The sequence below is a fragment of the Chiloscyllium punctatum genome, chromosome 11, assembly GCF_047496795.1.
Source record: "Chiloscyllium punctatum isolate Juve2018m chromosome 11, sChiPun1.3, whole genome shotgun sequence".
NCBI lineage: Eukaryota > Metazoa > Chordata > Chondrichthyes > Orectolobiformes > Hemiscylliidae > Chiloscyllium > Chiloscyllium punctatum.
This window is the reverse complement of record NC_092749.1, coordinates 33,257,917-33,276,279: the sequence shown is the minus strand read 5'-3', so window position 1 is coordinate 33,276,279 and position 18,363 is coordinate 33,257,917. Positions and strand designations below refer to the sequence as shown.

The window sequence follows — 18,363 nt, the reverse complement described above, 5'->3', positions numbered from 1 at the left end:
TATTTTCCTTCTGTGGTAATATCCAAGAACAAAAATCAGGATCTTTCTTCATCATTGAGAATATGTTTTGAATCTTGCGTTGGATCCTGCCCAGGTTCATTGAAATTGTACTTTTTCTAAAGTAAATGAAATTAACTTGTTTCGTTTCTGTTGAAATCGATCTTCAGCACAAAACTGGCCATATTTTGGCTTTAAATTGGCAAAATAAATCTGCCGTTGTGGTAATATTATTGACCTACTCAGCTAGAGTCTCTCAGATTGATGATTCCTGACGGACAATTTCAAATCCCACACTGCACCTAAAATTAATTAAAATCAATTTTGAATGAAAAAGCTAGTATCAGTAATAGTGACCATGGGCAGAATCCTACAGGGGCCTGAATGACCTGAGCTATTGAGAAAAATGTGGCAGAATAATTTGAGAAAGCGGACAATTTCCACCTTGACATTGGATCCATCTCACATCATTTTTTTATGCTTCCACCAAGCACTGAGTGGGGTTTCTCAATAGACAGCAGCGAATTGCTAATTAAGGAGGATGAAAGCCCCTAAGGCATTGTTAAATGCCTTAATGATGGCACAAGTCACTTCTAATATTCATATTCATGTTTTATCAAATGCACCAAACAAAGTAGATGTTAAGTTTCTCGACATTGATGTCAGAGCATGTATATGATGATGTCAGCTCACTGCTGGCTGCAAGGAACCTCTATATTAGTCAGCACTAAACGTCTCAGGAACAATCTGTGGGCACTGGCCACACATACCCCTTGTCCACAGACATCGACAACTGACATTTGCCACGATCCTCAAGAATCCTTTCTGATCCCCTTGTAGGATGCTCGAGAAGTAGACACACCAGCACCATTTAACATTGAAAGGTTAAGGCAAGGACAGGCAGCAAGTTTGGACAAGCCGTAACTCGAGACTATTGTTTGCTCTCTTCACTCTCTCTCACTTAGCATCCACCTGCACTCTCTCAGCATCCATGTTTTGCCTTGCCATGCTGTGCCAATTAGTGCAGTCACATGACCAAACAACTTGCCTTTCAAGGCGAAAGTCTTTAGACAAGGGGCTATGGATATCTCACTGGATAGCAGTATGGCACATCAATTTCACCCCTGCACCATGTGCCAGCAGATTATGCAGCAATCACACTGCATGTACAACAAGCTAGTAGCCATGTATCAATGTCTTAGGGGAGTGGTCCTCATCAAAGACCACTGATGCAACCATCAGTCAAGGTTCTGGCACAGTAAGCCAAGGGCAGTCTCTGATACTGTGCAGGGTAATGAGTAGGATAGTGTGCATGAGAATGAGATAATGTGGTAGGGGGAAGTCAGGAGTACCCTGGCTTTAAGAGAGGTCAATGTAGAACCACAACTGGCAATGGTCACCTCATGTGCCAGGGGCTGGGATGGAGGCGAGGCAGTGGAAAAGGTGGGTAGCCAGAGGCTCATGTTGACACTTGGGTTTTTTTCTATTGTTTTGTGGGACATGGGAGTCGCTGGCTGCCTAACATTTACTCCCCATCCCTAGTTGCCCTTGAGAAGGTGGTGGTAAGCTGCCTTCTCAAACCACTGCAGTCCATGTGTTCTGGATAGACCCACATGCCATTAGGAAGGGAATTCCAGGATTTTGGCCCAGCAACAGTGAAGGTGGGGACCCCAGAGAGTGTGAAGCCAATGAGATTTATGGGAAGAGCTTTCAGGAAGGGGATCCAGACATTCAATACCTCACCAACACAGTGGTGAAGGCTTAAAGCCACTGGTGAAAAAGGAATCACTGTCACCTTCCATCATGCTGGATATCGAAAGTATGTAACAGGGAAAAAAATGGTTGCAACCACACCCAGAGTGGGCAGGCTAAGTGTCTTGACCTCTGGGAGAGGGGTCTACCAGACCCAATAATGTAAGGGACCTTCAGAGGAAACACTGCACATAAACCCATGCATTAGACAAGGCATAGACAGCTGAAACTCAGCCACCTTGGTGCATTGTCTCTTGGTGTACTCAAAACTTCCCTACCACAGACATTGCTGACCACTTCATTTACACCAATACATTTGGTCGTAGAGACCAAGGAACTAATAGAATGTATTTACATGAAGGGCAATAGTGTCAGTAGAACACATTGCCCTAAATACAGCCTATTCATATTGTTTCCACATGCTGCAGTAGGATTCCAACATGAGCATAATGCCATGGTACAGCCTGTATGGACATGAAGTTGGGTATCATGCTAACACAGCATTTGCATTTACACAGGGAATCAAACAAACAAATGTAATGCAAAATGAAGCATATTTATACAAATGTGATACCTTATATACAGTGCAATGTCACCATGTGGCACCAAAGTGCACTCAAAAGGTTTTTATCTTTTGTTCCCTCCCAGAACATCTTGGTTTTGTCCAGGTTCCAAAGTTGGAGTGGAGTGAGTCTGCGTGGCATCGGAGTCCATTGGCCCTGAAGGTTTGTTTGGGCACCCTGTGCCATTTGTGTCTAGATAGCTATAGTATGCTGGAGGATCTTCCTGCCAGAGGGTTTCAGGGAGCAGGAAGAGGCATGGTGAAGGCACAGCTCTCTCTGGAGTTCCTTGTGTGGAGGCCTGTGTGTGGTTCCTCCTGGGGCCAGCTACCCCCAGGCATTGCCTTATCTCTTTGCAAGGAAGGACCACCACTGGAATGCTCACCATTTTCCCTGTCCCTATGCCTTCAATCCTGAGGGGCAATGGAGTACAAGTGAGTGTGCCTGTCCAGCTGACCTTGAGGGTGCTGGACTTGGCTCTCCATGGTAACCAGCAATCCATCCATGGAGGCAGCCAGATGACCCCTTTCTTGAAGCACCTGGGTCCCCATAGCATAGCTGCACTCCTGCAACCTCTGGGCTATGAGGACCATTGTGTCTCACATACCATTCTGACCCTCCTGCCTCCCCCTGTGCATTTGAATGAAGTCCTTGGTTGTCAACACCTATGTAGGGCTGAGCAGGTCTCCTGCAGTCCTCTACATGCTAGCAAGCCAAGGGTGTTTCTTCCTTGACCAGCGAAAGAACTATTGCATGTGGGGTGTTCACTAGATTGAGGTCTCTCACATTTTAAGCCTCTCACCAAGATGTCCGCACAGGTCAGTGGTGCAGGAGGTTGAGGAGAGGTTTCTAGCAAAACAGGACATTTCTTCACCAAGGTATGGACATCCCACTGATAACTGCAAGAAACAAGAGAAAGAAGGTGGTGTGACCAATGGTTAGAAGTGGTGTGCAGTGACTCACTGACAGTGGGGCTAATGTGATAGTTGCAGTGGAATGCAACATGCACTTACTTGGTTAGCAGGACATGGATGTCTCTGCACTCCCACAGGAGTGGTCTTAGTCTTTTCCTGAGAGGGCCAGGGCTTTCTCAGATGAGGTGAGGAGTCTGATGTCCAGAATCCATTCACCTATCTGGGTCTTTCTGCCCTATTGTGTGCTGTCTTCTCCTCTAATGACAGAAAGAGAGGGTTTGAATGAGATAAATGTAGATAGCATATCTGTTATTGCTTGTGCAAGTCAGCATTAGGTGACGAGGTGCCCTGATCAAGTGAGTGGGTGTGCGGAGACCAAATGATAAATGGTCTGGAATACTGGAGTGTGGTGAGAACAAATGAGGGAGAATGTTGCAGATATTGGTGAGAGTTGCAGAGTATGAGCCGTGGCAGAACGTGGGTGCTGTGGCAGAAGTAGAGTGAGTGTGAGAAAGCAGAGGGTAGTGTCTGACATATAGCTGGCAGAGCAGAGAAGTTCATTGACCTTCCGTGGGTACTGTTGGCTGTTCCTCTGCATCTTAGGGTCTTCACGACCCGAGTGGCCACCTTGAAGTAAGCTCACCTGGCTTGGTGTTGTGGACTCCTCTGCTGGTCTTCCTCAGTACCACCCCCTCCACCAGGACCTCCAGGTTATGATAATGCCATCTTCCATTTCTCCAACATCTTCAGAAAGACTGTCTGCTGCCAAGCAGGGCAGACTAAGAATGCCAATGCTTGTTCTAGGGACTTGCTGTGACTTCAGACTCATAAGAATGTGGTTGATTCTGAACACACCCATTAAACCATTTGAAATAACTCCACAGTGGCTGATATCCTGTCACTGTTGTCACCCTTTATTTACACTGGAGAGTCTTAGACACTGATCTACTCTGCCAGAACAAGCTCTCAGAGTGAACAGAACCTCTGACCTTCCTGTTTATATCTGTCAGTCAGGGCTCCTAGATTGGACAAGATTAACAGTCCTGGTCAGGGTACTCATATTCTATGAGGTCCACCTGGCTGACCTTGTTACATCACTACATTTCTTCCTTTCTCAGTCTGCAGACATAGGTTGGTTCTTTTTCTTATAGTTTCTCCAAATCTGCCTTGGGTACAAGTGGCAAGAAATGCACCATAGCTCACTTCTCGCTGTCTTGGAAGAAATTTATTCTCTTCCTGAGGCAGCAAAGGTGTTGAGGCTGCAACACTCACTGTGACCATCTCAGATTCTAAGGTATCTTTAATGTTTGACAGAGAAGGAGAACCCATGGGTTATGGAACAGTCAGAAAAGGCTGTCAAGGAGCTGGGCAAATTTTGCTCCACACCATTTGCGAGATTTCAGCTTTCACATGGTCCACATTTGTGTTCAGGAACGTCACCTACCTGATCTTTATACATCACCAATCTGACCTTGCATTGACCATGCCTCTTACCAATTCAGGGACATTCTCTGGTTCCTACACCAAACTTCATCCCCGAAACAAACTGTTTCTTTTGCTTCGTGGAATCTTGTATTCGGCACTGGCGTTCTTGATGCTGCTTCAGGCGACGTTATGCCTGAACTCTGTAATAATTCACCAGCCCCTTTACAGGGTAGCAGGGCACCTTTGATCATCCTTACTTCATCTTCCAATGGGTGTAACCCAGTCTTGTCAACTCTGCAGCCCAAGTAGGTCACTTGGGATGCCTGGAACACACATTTTTCACTTCTAAGGCATGTGCCTGTCTGGTAGAAATGTCTAAGTTCTCTAAGTGCTCCTTATTAGTTTCCTTGTTATTAGCACATAATTTAGATAAATGGCGACCTGGGGTAAACCTTGTAAAATGTTCTCCATTATTTGCTGAAAATTTGCACAGGTTGATGATACCCCAAATGACAGTCACATATATTGGTAGAAACCCTTAAGGGTATTAATTGTCGCATACCCATCTAACTGCAGTTGCAGGTATGCATGACTCATGTCCAGTTTCATGAAGGACAACATCCCCTGCCCCCCACCAGTTTTGCATATAAATCCTCTATGTGAAGGATTGAGTATTTATCCAGCTGTGAGAAGCAGTTTACTGTTTACTTAAAATCCCCACAATGGCAAACTGACCCGTTGGGCTTCACAATCAGAAAAAGCGGCCCTGCTCAATCTGCAAACTTGACTGGTTTGATTATTCCTTCGCTTTCCAGCCTTCTGATTTCTGCCTTTACTTTTGTCTGTAAAGCAAACAGCACTGGGCAGGCCTTGCAGAATCGTGAATTGCTTCTTGGTCAACATGCAAGGTGGTCTTTCCTGCTTTGATGGTCCCTAGACCTTACCAAAAAGATTCTGAGCATTTAGTTAGGACTTCACTCAGGCAGCCATTTTCTAATGGAAAAATGTTGAGGGCAGCATGGTGGCTCAGTGGTTAGCACTGCAGCCTCACAGCGCCAGGGACCCAGCTTCAATTCTAGCCTCAGATGACTGTCTGTGTGGAGTTTGCACATCCTCCCCATGTTTCCTCCCACAATCCAAAGATGTGCAGGTCAGGTGGGTTGGCTGTGCTAAATTGTCCATAGTGCTAGATGCATTAGTCAGGGGTAAATATAGGGTAGGGGAATGAATCTGGGTGGGTTACTCTTCAGAGGTTCAATGTGGACTTGTTGGGCCAAATGGCCTGTTTCTACACTCATCAATCTAGGTGAATGTTTCTCCAACAATGTCACCCCATCAAGCTTAGGCCCAAGCCTTTTATTACATTCAGTGGTAACTGATCCACCGGCTTCTCATAAGAGACCGGAAATGAAGTTCTACCCTAAATCTGTAAAGGTTCCCCGTTATAGGTTCTTAGCCTCGCCAAGTTCTTGAGCAACCCTGAAGGCTGGAGTCCTGTGCAAATTTTGCTAAAGACTGGTTCTGCAATCACTGAAATGACGGTGCTGGTATCAACCTCCATTAGAACCGGGTGACTATTTAACCAGACATTTAGTTTGATTAGTTCTGATTTGGATGTTGCTAAGCAATTTAACTGTTCCACACCAGATGTCGGTGGGCTTTCCAGGGTGTGCACTCTCCTAGATGCTGGCCTATGCGTTCTCTTCTGCTGTCTCAAGTCCACATACTGGCAGCAACAGTATCCAGGCTTTGCTGGCCTGAATACTGAAGAAAATTTTCACGTTTGTCTGAGGATTGGCTTTGTTTTCGGGCTTTGCTGTGGGCTGACCTAAAGTTCCTCTGATCAGGATATGTCTTGGGTGAGGCTATGCAATTGCCTTCACCCAAATGGTGTTCCCCAAACTCAGTCAGACTGGCGAAGGTATCCACTTCCATCGGAAAACCCTGCAACTCATATGCTCCACTTGTCGCATTCCCAATGATAAATCCAGTTGTAGCGCCTGTTTGAAGCCCAGTTGAGTTCCAGCAATTTTTCTCTTTTGCATGGTTAAACCATTAATCCCACCCTTGTCGCCACTGAAATAACTCCACAGAGAGAGATATCCTGTCACCAAGTTACCTTTTTTTTTCACATGGAAAGTGCTTAATTATGATCCAACTCCCTCAGAGCCAACTCTCAAGTGAACAGGATGTCTGACACTCCTAGGAGAAACTGAGGACTGCAGATGCTGGAGATCAGAGTCAAAAAGTATTTTTCCAGCACCACCCCAGTGACCAGTGTAAGAATTGGAAGGTTACATAGTGCTCTCTCTCTCTAGTGAATCTTCTCAATTTGAGGTGGTTAAGCACATCAAAGCGAACTTGATGCTGTCAGTCAGATTCTTCCAGTGTTTGGTTGGAGGCTACTTAATGCTGAAAAGAAGAGTTCAAATGTATGATTGCCAATGCTAAATTCCTTAACTTTAGAAGGGGAAATCTCACCTTTCCCTTCCGGCAGATTCATTTAAATCACGGTCGGTTCTGATATAACACGATAGCTCAGTTCTTGTGTGATCTTGCGTTATAAGAAAATCGCGCAATAGCCATGCCATTTAAACTAATGGGGCTAAAATTGTGCTATAGCCAATAAGGAAAGTTCGCATTCTGCAAATAATGGTCAAAATTCTTCAATCACGTTAAAGCCGATTAGCGCTGAAGAAACACGTGTTATAGCAAACTGACTGCATATTGGTAACTTTGTAAGGATACTTACAGAATAAAATTGAATGCAATGGAGTGGATGTGTGTCAGATCAGGAAAAAATCCTATTCCAGTATTACAAATGCTCCTGGTTTAAGAAAATAATTATGAATTGATATTCATGTCATTACTTGCAGGAATTTAAAAGAAAAACACACATGACCACACAAAGTACAATAAAATGGTTTAATTTTAACTTCTAGGTGGCCTTAAAATATTACAAAAATACAAATCTACAAAAATATAAGAAGATACATGCTATGGGAAATACCTTTAATGAATTCCTAAATTAAGGTAACAGCAAGAACGGTTTAAAATTCACCCATCTTTAAGAAGGCTTTCTCATGTTTAGAAAAAGCATTATAGTGCAGATGTTGGAAATTTGAAATAGAAACAGGGAAATGCTTTAAAAACTCAGTGGATATGACAGCCTCTGTGGAGAGAGAAACAAGAGTTAATGTTTTGAGTCTGTGGGTGGCATGGTGACTCAGCGCACCAGGGACCCAGGTTCAATTCCAGCCTCAGGTAACTGTCTGTGTGGAGTTTTCACATTCTCCCCTGTGGCTGCGTGGGTTTCCCCCAGGTGCTCCGGTTTCCTCCCACAGTCCAAAATACATAGGTGAGGTGGATTAGCCATGGGATATGCAGGGTAACAGGGATAGGATGGTTCTAGGTGGGATGCACTTTGGAGGATTGGTATGGGCTGAATGGCTTGCTTCACATCGTAGGGATTGTATGAAGTCTGATTATGACTTTTTGAAGAAGAGTCATACTGAACTTTCCCTCTCCACAGGAGGCTGCCAGACCTGCTGAGTTTCTCCAGCTTTCTCAGTTTTTATATCTCACTTTTAGTGTTATTTTCCCTCTCTCTAATGACTTAGCTATTTATCATTGAAGGAATTAATATTGTTCAGCTGATATCATGTCTAGAAGTATTTAAAAAGAAATACTTCTTCTCTTGGAACGACATGTTTTTGCACCAGCTTAATTAGCCATGGATCCTAATTTTCTTTGAAACTGCTTGCTGACCTCATGAAAAGTATTAGAGAACATGGCAGTATAGCTAAGTTCCTTCACCATCTCTTATCTCAGATCTTTGTAAGTTCTTACATCAGAATGTACAATTATTCCCTATGTTATTTCACACCCTCTAATATCAGACGCCTTTGGTCACAATGCTCAATTTTCTTTATTGCATGTCATGCTGCATCATAATATGGACAAATCTAATACTCACCCAGAAAGGAATGTGTTGATTAGGACACCAGTATTGGTAAAAGGTAAATCATGACTGACTAACTTTATGTAGTTTGCTTGAAGAATATAAATGACTAATCGCAATAGATCTCAATAACATGAATTCATACAGTATCTTATAAAATAAAAATTTTATAAGGTACCATATGATAGACTTAAGGTACCTGCAATTAAACCAAATATATCATGCATGGATAAGGAGATGTTTATGACAGAAAACAAGTGTGGCAAATTATATTTACATAGCACCTTTAAAGTAATAAAATGTTTCAAGGTTTTTCACAAGACCATTAGAAAACAAAACTTGTAACCAGCCATGCGAGGAAATATAGAGTAATTAACCAAAGCTTACTCAAAGAGACAGGCTTTGACAACCATTTCTTGAAGGAGGAATTAAGACCAGGATCAGGTGAGCATAAGTATCTTGAAGGGGTGTGGTGCTATATGAAATAACAGAGGTAGGAAGGAGCACGATCATAGAAAGCATTGAAAACAATGTGCATTTCTTAAGAAGCTACTGTATGCCAGTGAACACAGGGATGAAGGGTGAACAAGACTTGGGGCTACTTAGGGCAGGTGCAGCAATACCTCAATACCTCAATTTTATAGGGGTAAAATATTGGAGGCTGACCAAGTGTGTGTTGGGATAGTTTTATTTCCAGGCAACAGTGTTAAAGAAGTGGAAACAGATGGTCTTTGTGATGGGACCAATGTGTATTTAGATCTTGAGGATCAGAGATAACACAAGTTTGTGAATAATCTGATTCAGCCTCAGCTGTTTGCCAAAGATAGGGAAATAGTAGGTGGCTATGGAATGGAATTTGTTGCAAGGACTGAAGAAAACTAATTCACCCTCTCCAATGCTTAGATGATGGAAATTTCTGTCATTCAGTGTTAGATGTTGATAACCAGTCTATCTATTTAGAGACAGTGGAAAGGTTAAGAAAAGTGCTGAAGATGTGTAGCTGGGTGTTGTCATCATACTGATGTGTTTCAGATAATGCATAAATTATCTGGGGTGGCACGGTGGCTCAGTGGTTAGCACTGCTGCCTCCCAGTGCTTGGGACCTGCGTTCAATTCCAGCCTCGGGCACCTGTCGGTATGAAGCTTCTCCCCGTGTCTGTGTGGGTTTTCTCTGGGTGCTCTGGTTTCCTCCCACAGGCCAAAGATGTGCAGGTTGGGTGAATTGGCGATGCTAAATTGCCCATAGTGTTCAGTGATGTGTAGGTTAGGTGCATTAGTCAGGGGGAAATGTAGAGTAACAGGGAAATGCATCTGGCTGTGTTACTCTTTGGAGAGTCGGTGTGGATTTACTGGGCCAAAAGGCCTGTTTCCACACTGTAGGAATTTGAAAATTAAATTGTATCAGTATAAGACCGAAGGAGAATTTGTTTACTTTATCAGAGATCGTGGAAAAGGTCATGAGAAACAAAGATGCAAAATGAATACACAACATGAGAGGATAACTATTAAAAATGAAGAAATTCCATGTTTGGTGAAAAGCACTAAATGATTAAGTTAGAGATAGCACAGATGCAACTAGCTGAATGGTGACATTCTCTGCCATAGAATTATATTGTTATGTTAGGTGGACGCTAAGAAATTGTTTCCGTTAGGCGAGGAGACTAGGACCCGTGGGCACAGCCTTAGAATTAAGGGGGTAAATTCAGAACAGAAATGCGGAGACATTTCTTCAGCCAGAGAGTGGTGGGCCTGTGGAATTCATTGCTGCGGAGTGCAGTGGAGGCCGGGATGCTAAATGGCTTCAAGGCCGAGATTGATAAATTCTTGATGTCACAAGGAATTAAGGGCTACGGGGAGAATGCTGGTGAGTGGAAGTAAGGCCATTCGGCCCATCGAGTCCACTCCGTCATTTAATCATGGCTGATGGGCATTTCAACTCCACTTACCAGGGCTGTGGGGAGAATGCTGGTGAGCGGAATTAAGCCATTCAACCCAATGAGTTTGCTCCACCATTTGATCATCATTATATGTTTCTTAACCCCATTCTCCTGCCTTCTCCCCATAAACCTTGATTCTCTTACTAATTATGAATCTACTTATCTTTGTCTTAGACTCCACAGCCTTCTGCAACAACGAGTGCCACAGATCCACCATTCTCTGGCTTAACAAATTCCTCCTCATCTCATTTCTAAATAGTTATCCCTTCACTCTAAGACTGTGCCCTCGGGTCCTAGTCTCTCTGACTAGTGGAAAGACCTTCTCCACATCCAGTCTATCCAGGCCTCTCATTATTCCATAAGTTTCAATGAGATTTCCCCGCAACCTTCTAAACTCCATCGAGTAAAGACCCAAAGTCCTCAACCACTCCTCATATGATAAGCTCCTCATTCCAGGATCATTCTTGTAAACCTCCTCTGGCCTCACTCCATCGGGATCTGATGAATCTTCCCAATTTTCTTAAGTTACAGTGGGAGATTGGCCAAATTCCCAGGCAAATGATGTTAGGGACCATTCTTAGCAGTTACACTGCTTCCCTGGAGAGTCAGCTGAAGTTGTGCCTATTACAGAAGGACGGAGACCTAAAGAACAATGTTAGGGTATCTGCTTCCAGTAGATGAAAATATGGAGAAGCCGCATAAGCCACATAATGTCCCTTGGTTGCATGTATGTTTTTCTGTTTTTGTGAACCAGGACATAAATGAAAATGAAGATTGAATTACAGTTAGTATCACATGAACCACAGTTGGTACACCAAATATAAACAGCAATGAATGAAACATGCTTCTCAGAATTAAATGCAAATTAGATTCTCTCACAAGTATCGTAGTCGTGGTAGATTTCTGAAAGCTCCTTGATCAATTTTCACCAGATGCTTTGTATTTTGAATTGTGCTAGATAGAAGCAAGTGAAATATATTAGAATTGATGGACCAATCAAAGTTACATGGAGCGTGATGTGAATGTAAGATTAATTAATGGCTTAATTATGCAAAAATAATCTCTTGTTTGAAAGTGTAGTTAATATGGCAAAATAAGAATTTAAAAACCTGATTATTTTTCCACTATTAATTTTATATCATCCTCTCAACTCTGCTGGACGCATTGGCTTTTTGTTTGGACCATTATTTCATGAACTACCATCAGTGACTGATAAATAGCAATCAAATGAAGAAATCCTGAACAATGTTATCTCCCCTTAACATGGATAACTTGGGCCAATTATAGAATCCCTAGCATTGCTCCACTAACTCAACAGGAATTGAAAATTGAAACTGGAGCCACGTGGAAAAGCTACTCAAAGTTTTAAAAACTGAACCATTAACAGAGTTGCACCCCTGTAATTTTGGTGGACATTGCAGTAATAAGGTTCTTACAACAGCAAATATGTGCCATACATCATATTTTTATCACTCCAGATTCAAAAGCTTTCAAACTACCCATACAAGTTAGAAGTAATCCTGACCTTCACCGACTCAGTGTATGCCAGAAATCTTCAATCTGAATCTATTAAATGTTGCAAAGCTTCAAGCAAGATTATTCCAATCTATGCAAATATTCTAGGCATCAAAATCCCTGGGGGTTTGCTTATTTTCAACCAATATTCCAGTGGAAATGATGGAGATTCAATTTTGTCAGATCTCTACCATTTCTCTGAGTTTGCCTGTTGTAAAAGATGGAGATACCAACTGCCATTTATACAAACGAATTACAACAGGAAATAAAGCCAGGGAATGGGAATATATCCCAAGAGCTCCCAACCATTGGCTAAGTCAATGCCTCTTAATATTATCCCAGCTGATCTCTTCTCCCACTTCACAAATTTGTGTAAAAGCTTTTGTTGTTGAAATAGATGTTCAAAAGGGAAAATAGGTGCTTGAATGATAGTTTGAAAGTTTTATTTATGTGATCATCTTTATTGCTAGCTCAATATTACCTACATAAAATAAAGGGTACTTATAAGTGTTGTTATTGATGCTTTAAATATATGATTGGTTGGAAGTTTTATAGGGTTGTAATAACAACAATGTTTTTCAAGAAAGTTATGAATGGCTGTTTTTAAGCTTTTAACCACAAATGTCATTATTACTCTCAGGTGAGGCGGCATGGTGGTTAGCACTGTTGCCTTACAATACCAGGGACCCAGGTTCAATTCCCACCTCGGGTGTCTACCTGTGTGGAGTTTGCACATCCTCCTGTGTCTATGTGGTTTTCTCTGGATGGTCCAGTTTCCTCCCACAATCCAAAGATGTGCAGGTTCGGTGAATTGGCCTTGTTAAATTTGCCCATAGTGTTCAGGGATGCGAAGTTTAGGTGTATTAGTCTGGGGTAAATGTAGAGCGGTAGGGGAATGGGTCTGGGTGGGTTACTCTTCAGAGGGGTCGTTGTGGACATCGTGGGCCGAAGGGCCTGTTTCCACACTGTAGGGATTCTTCTATAGCAGGTTTACAGAGTGCATTATTGGAAATGATGAGTTTGCACAATGAGGTTGAGGCAATTTGGGGAATGGGTTGACACAGAAGGTAAAAAGGGATATTGGGTGTAGACGGAGAAACATGGATATGATCTTTTGAAATAGGTCTTATCGAGACTAAGAATTATGAGTCCTGGTGAAGCTGATCTCACTTCACAAGAATTGCAGGGAAATAGGAGATGCCTATCTGCACAGTGGAGTTGTCTGGGTCAAGAATGCAGGTTGCGGGCTACTTCTCCTGACAAAATTGGAACAATAAGAAATAGAAATCCCAGGATCAACTCCCGCACACCATTTGGAAAGGTGCGCAGAGTCTCCAAGACTCCACAAAAATCTGGCCTTATATGTTCATCATTCATCACTGGGTCAAACCCCTTGAAATCCTGACCAACAGTTATAGGAATAACATCACAAGAACTGAAGCACTACAAGGAAACATTCAAAAACAACCTTCTTAGAATAACTAGGCTGTCCAATAAATGCACATTTATTAGCATCACCCACATTCAGAAAATCAAATCTCTGCCTAAAATAATTTTTCTGAGAGTAATAAGCACATGCTCTGCACCACATCCAAATACCTTGCTTTCCTGAATCTTCCTTTTAAATGGATTCTAACAGATTAAAACATATCTTAGTCTACTATAACAGCTGAATTATTCTTTAGTTAGGTCAGACCTCTGCTAAATATTTTCAACAGCAGATACAAACACATTAGACAAAAATCCTTGACGAGACAGCACATGATTTAACTTGTATTCTAAAAATACAACTCATGATATTATTGAGAGTAGACAACAATAACAATTTCAACAATGCTCAATTTGTCTTTAACCGATTAGCAGATCTCCCTTGGCAGTAATCAAATGATTATTGAGGTGGTTGGGGTTGATGGGGAAGCTGTATTTAATTTTGCAGGGACCTTACTGAACTGCGGACTGTCTCCTTCCCACTTTAATAGCAACTGAGTCCTTTAAGTAGGCAGATCGGGTAAGCACCATGCAGAGTCTGAAAACTGCAGCTCATATTTAGGGTTACATAGAATCCCTACAGTGTGGAAGCAGGTTATTTGGCCTACTCAGACCACACTGATCCTCTGAAGAGCATCCCATTTATAACCCCCCTATGAATAGTGTAGGATAGAGTTGAATATCCTTTATTGTCACATGTACTCAAGTACAGAAGTACACTTAAAAGTTTTACAACGTTGCCTCTTATGGTGCCATCTTAGGAACAAAGGAACTAGGTACAAATCTTAGATATACAAAGAGGAATAAAAAAGAAAAGTAATTGCATTACTTTACAGCGATTCATAGTATAAGTTAGGAAATAAGACATACTTAAAAGGTTAGACATTTCAGTCAGATAAACAAATTACAAATAAACATTACATTGCAATAGATCAGCGCAGGGATTTCTACACATGATCTGACCGCCCATGCCAGACGACACTCCCCGTTCCACTCCAAGCCTCCAGCCCGCTCCGCACCAGCTACCAGCTGCTCCAAGGTAAGTTGTCTCTAGGACTCACTTCCATGCACCAGTCTAGGACTGCTTCACCGCACTGACCTCCTGAATTGATTTTCTGAACAAACCTGCTCCAGGACTGCTTCCCTATGCCAGCCTCTACTTGGGATTCTCCAATGGAGCTCGCCAGCTCCTCCATTCCCCTCTGGGCATGTCCAAGTCAAACACAGAAAGGAGGAGATAAAGGCAGAAAACAGGAAAAAACGAACTGGTGGAGCAGAGGAGCTCTGGCTGCTGTGTCTTACTCTGCCTCCATCTTGCAAAGATCCCAGTAACCCATTCCCTATTCCTTATCCAATTAAACTAAATATCCATGGACGCTACAGACAATTTAGCATGGCCGATCCACCGAACCTGCATTCTTTAGACTGAGGGAGGAAACCGAAGTACCCAGAGGAAACCCACACAGACACATGGGGAACGTGCAAACTCCAAACAGACAGTCGCCCAAGGGTGGAATCAAACTTGGGTCCCTGTGCTAACCATTGAGCCATTGTGCCACTCCATTAGTATTATATTCTCCTTTTTTTTTTGCTTTTTTTGAATCTTCCTTTGCTGAATTCGAAAATGCTGAAACTTACTGCATAAAATCAGTGGATTTATTCGGGTGAGGTTTATAGTGGTTATTTAGGGGAGGGTGTCTTTTTGTCACGTACTCAGTGCCTGATCAATGGATCTGGCATAAAGAACAGGTGATTTCTCTGAGACCCATGCCCTACTCCTACTTCTAACCCCCTGCCACCCCCTTTCCAGTGGCACCCCCCTTGCAATCTTGATCCGGCCTTCACAAATCTGAGCATGGATCCTTTGCTTATCCTGAGTCTCTGATGGACAGCTACCACTGGACTTCTGGTGACACTGGTAGCAGTGATCACTGCTGGCTTCTGATTGGCAGGTAGCTCTTGGGGGCTAAATTTCCATCCTCCAGGGTCCTTGATCACAGAGAAGGCCTGACTGTTGCTTAATAGGGCAGGCCTTCCCCAAAGAAGGTGAGGCAGACCCCTTGCTGATTCCCTAGCCAACGGATAAGATCTTCAGTCTCTTGTATGAAATTCTAGTCCACTGAGTGGAGAAAATTGTGTTTAATAACTGGAGGACTGTTTAGGAAGAGGGCAAATCACGGGCTAGTGATTTATACAGATTTAATAATTAAAATTCCACAATGCTGAACAATGTTATGATTCCAGGATTGGCAGACGGGAAACAAACATGAATTATGTGCAAAACTGAGATTTACTTGCGGCATTGGACCAAGAAAGAGATCTTGGGATTTTAGCAGTACAGTATTCCCAGACTTTTCAGAGAAGCACACAGGATTCTGGGATGTATAATAAAGATGTACCAAGGAATGCCATACTTGGCTATGGAATGGTGAAATCTGGAGCAATGCTTGCAGCTTTGATTTTCTTATTTCAAAAAGAATATTCAGTTTCTGGAAATGCAACGGAGAGTTATATGATGAAACCCAGAACTTAAGGCCAAGGAGATTGACTACCATGTATTTTTTCTCTTTTGTAGCCCCATGTTCCAATACTTGGTACAATGTTCTGAATTTTCAATGTACTATACTGCAATATCCTGCCTATTTATTATTCCTTCTTAAATTCAACCAGATGTTCAGTAATGGCATTTTTGAGAACTGTGAAAACACTCAAAATACAACAATTTATTATTTAATATTGTAAATTCCTCAATTTCTGCTTTAAAGTGTTAGTACATACTATTCTAGACATAACATCTCCAAAAAGGAATAATGCTATGTAAACACAAAGGCACTCAGTGTTTGTGGCTTCATATTAAATTTAATATAACATCCTGGAAAAAATAATTTTTATATGCCGCATAAAGTGAGATCAAAGCTGGACAGTATAATTTGAACACAGAAATTCAATTAGAACTTAATTTTCCATTAATATTTGTTATTTTACAAAATAGTAGGTCAAGATTTCTGCATGGGTCTTCCTGATCTCCTGCCATTATTTCAGGAGAACTTCTGGAAATATTGCACAAAGTTATTTGCATGAAATTAAGATGCTAGATTGGAAGAACAACACAGAATTTCTATCCCACCATCTCTATATTATTTTCTTCCAGAGCAGCATGGTATTTTTTCCAGAACCTCTCAGTGCCAGGGACCAGTGTTCAATTCCACTCTTAGGTGACCATCTGTGTGGAGCTTTAACATTCTCACTGTGTCTGCATGGGTTTGAAAGATGTGCAGGTTAGGTAGGTTAGCCATGGGAAATACAACATTACTGGAATTGGATGGGATGCCCTTCACAGGGTCAGTGTGGACTTGATGGGCTGAATGGCCTGCTTCCACTGTGGAAATTCTGTCATGTTTAATAGTGTTGTAATAATACCAGTTGCTTTTAAAAACACTAGAAGTAGGTTTTCCATCAAATATCAAAACAGGGACTTCAGATTTGCCTGTTTCTGTGCAGTGAGTTTATTATATCAAAAATTGATTTCAAATTTTAAAATTACCCTTTTGGAATTTGAATTCAAATTCTTTAGATTATCATCTGATGCTTTTTCCCCCTCTGGCACCAAAGTTTTTACTCAATATCATTTTCTTCTTCCTCTAATTAATCCAAGTATGAAAAGAATGGGAATGGTATTCTGCTGCCGAGGATAATGAGTCAATATAGTGAAATTCCATAAGATTTAATCTTTTTACCAAATTCTTAACACACAATGTACACTTATATAACATAAGATGTCACACACATTCTGCAATAAAGCAGCCTAGGATCAAAACAACTAGGCTCTAACTGGCAGACTTTACGGATACATTAACATAACAGTCAAAACACCACTTTTGGCAGATAATAAGTTACCCATTTCCACTAGCCCACTAACAATGAAAATACGTGTTTGTCATTCTGTAACCTAATATTCAGTGATTTAACTTATTTTTGAAATTGACTGGTTCAGAACAACAGTTGTCAGTCAAGGTTTTGGCTAGTTGGGGCGTCAAGTAAATTAATTTAGTCCCAGTTCTCACAGGCTGGAAGAGTAGGAAAACTGCCAAATGTTAATATTTTTAACAAAAACAGATAGAAGAAATTAAGGTATTGTTAAAATAGATGCAATAGCAGATGAAAATTAATACAGAAAAGGATGAAGTGATTCAGCTTGATATGAAGAACAATGGAAGAGAATTTAAACCAAAGGTACGATTCTAAAGGGAGGAGTTAAAGAGCTGATGCAGGTGAAACTATATGTGCACAAATCATTGATGATGTAAGGATGGGTTAAGAAAGTGGTAACAAAACATATCGGGACCCTGGGCTTTATGAGTAGGGGCATAGAGTATCAAAGCAAGGAGTTTATGGTGAACCTGTATAAACCCTCCTTTCAGGCACTCGAGTACTATGTCCAATTCTGAATACCACTTCAGGAAGGTTGCAAAAACATTAGAGAAGATTTAGAAAAGGTAGATGAGAATTGTTCGAGGAATGAGGGACATCAGCAACTTGGATAGTTTGGAGAAATTGAAAATGTTCTCCTTGAAGATGAAGAGGAGACTTGATAAGGTTTAGCGTTCTTGGCAGAGTAGTTGGAGAGAAACCACTCCCGCTGGAGGAAAGATCAAGAACCAGAGGACATTGATTTAAAGTGAGCAGGAAAACATGTCTTTTCAAGATAAGGAAAAACTCTTTTACACAGTATATCTAGGGTCTGCAGTTTGCCGAGCATCTCAGCTGGGTCTGCAGGAGCTGACCAGACCTCCCAGTCACCACCCATTGTAATT

General features: G+C 41.8%; 1 protein-coding gene across 1 annotated transcript in view; it reads right to left on the bottom strand.

Annotated features, from left to right (window-relative positions):
- Positions 1-18,363, bottom strand: part of LOC140482657 (lutropin-choriogonadotropic hormone receptor-like) — a 111,449-nt gene that overhangs the window by 41,246 nt on the left and 51,840 nt on the right. Inside the window, exons 4-5 of the mRNA XM_072580160.1 lie at positions 11,426-11,500; positions 7,401-7,475 (exon numbers count right to left, since the gene is read on the bottom strand). Of these exons, the coding sequence (XP_072436261.1) occupies positions 7,401-7,475; positions 11,426-11,500 (150 nt within the window). The remainder of the gene's footprint in view (positions 1-7,400; positions 7,476-11,425; positions 11,501-18,363) is intronic.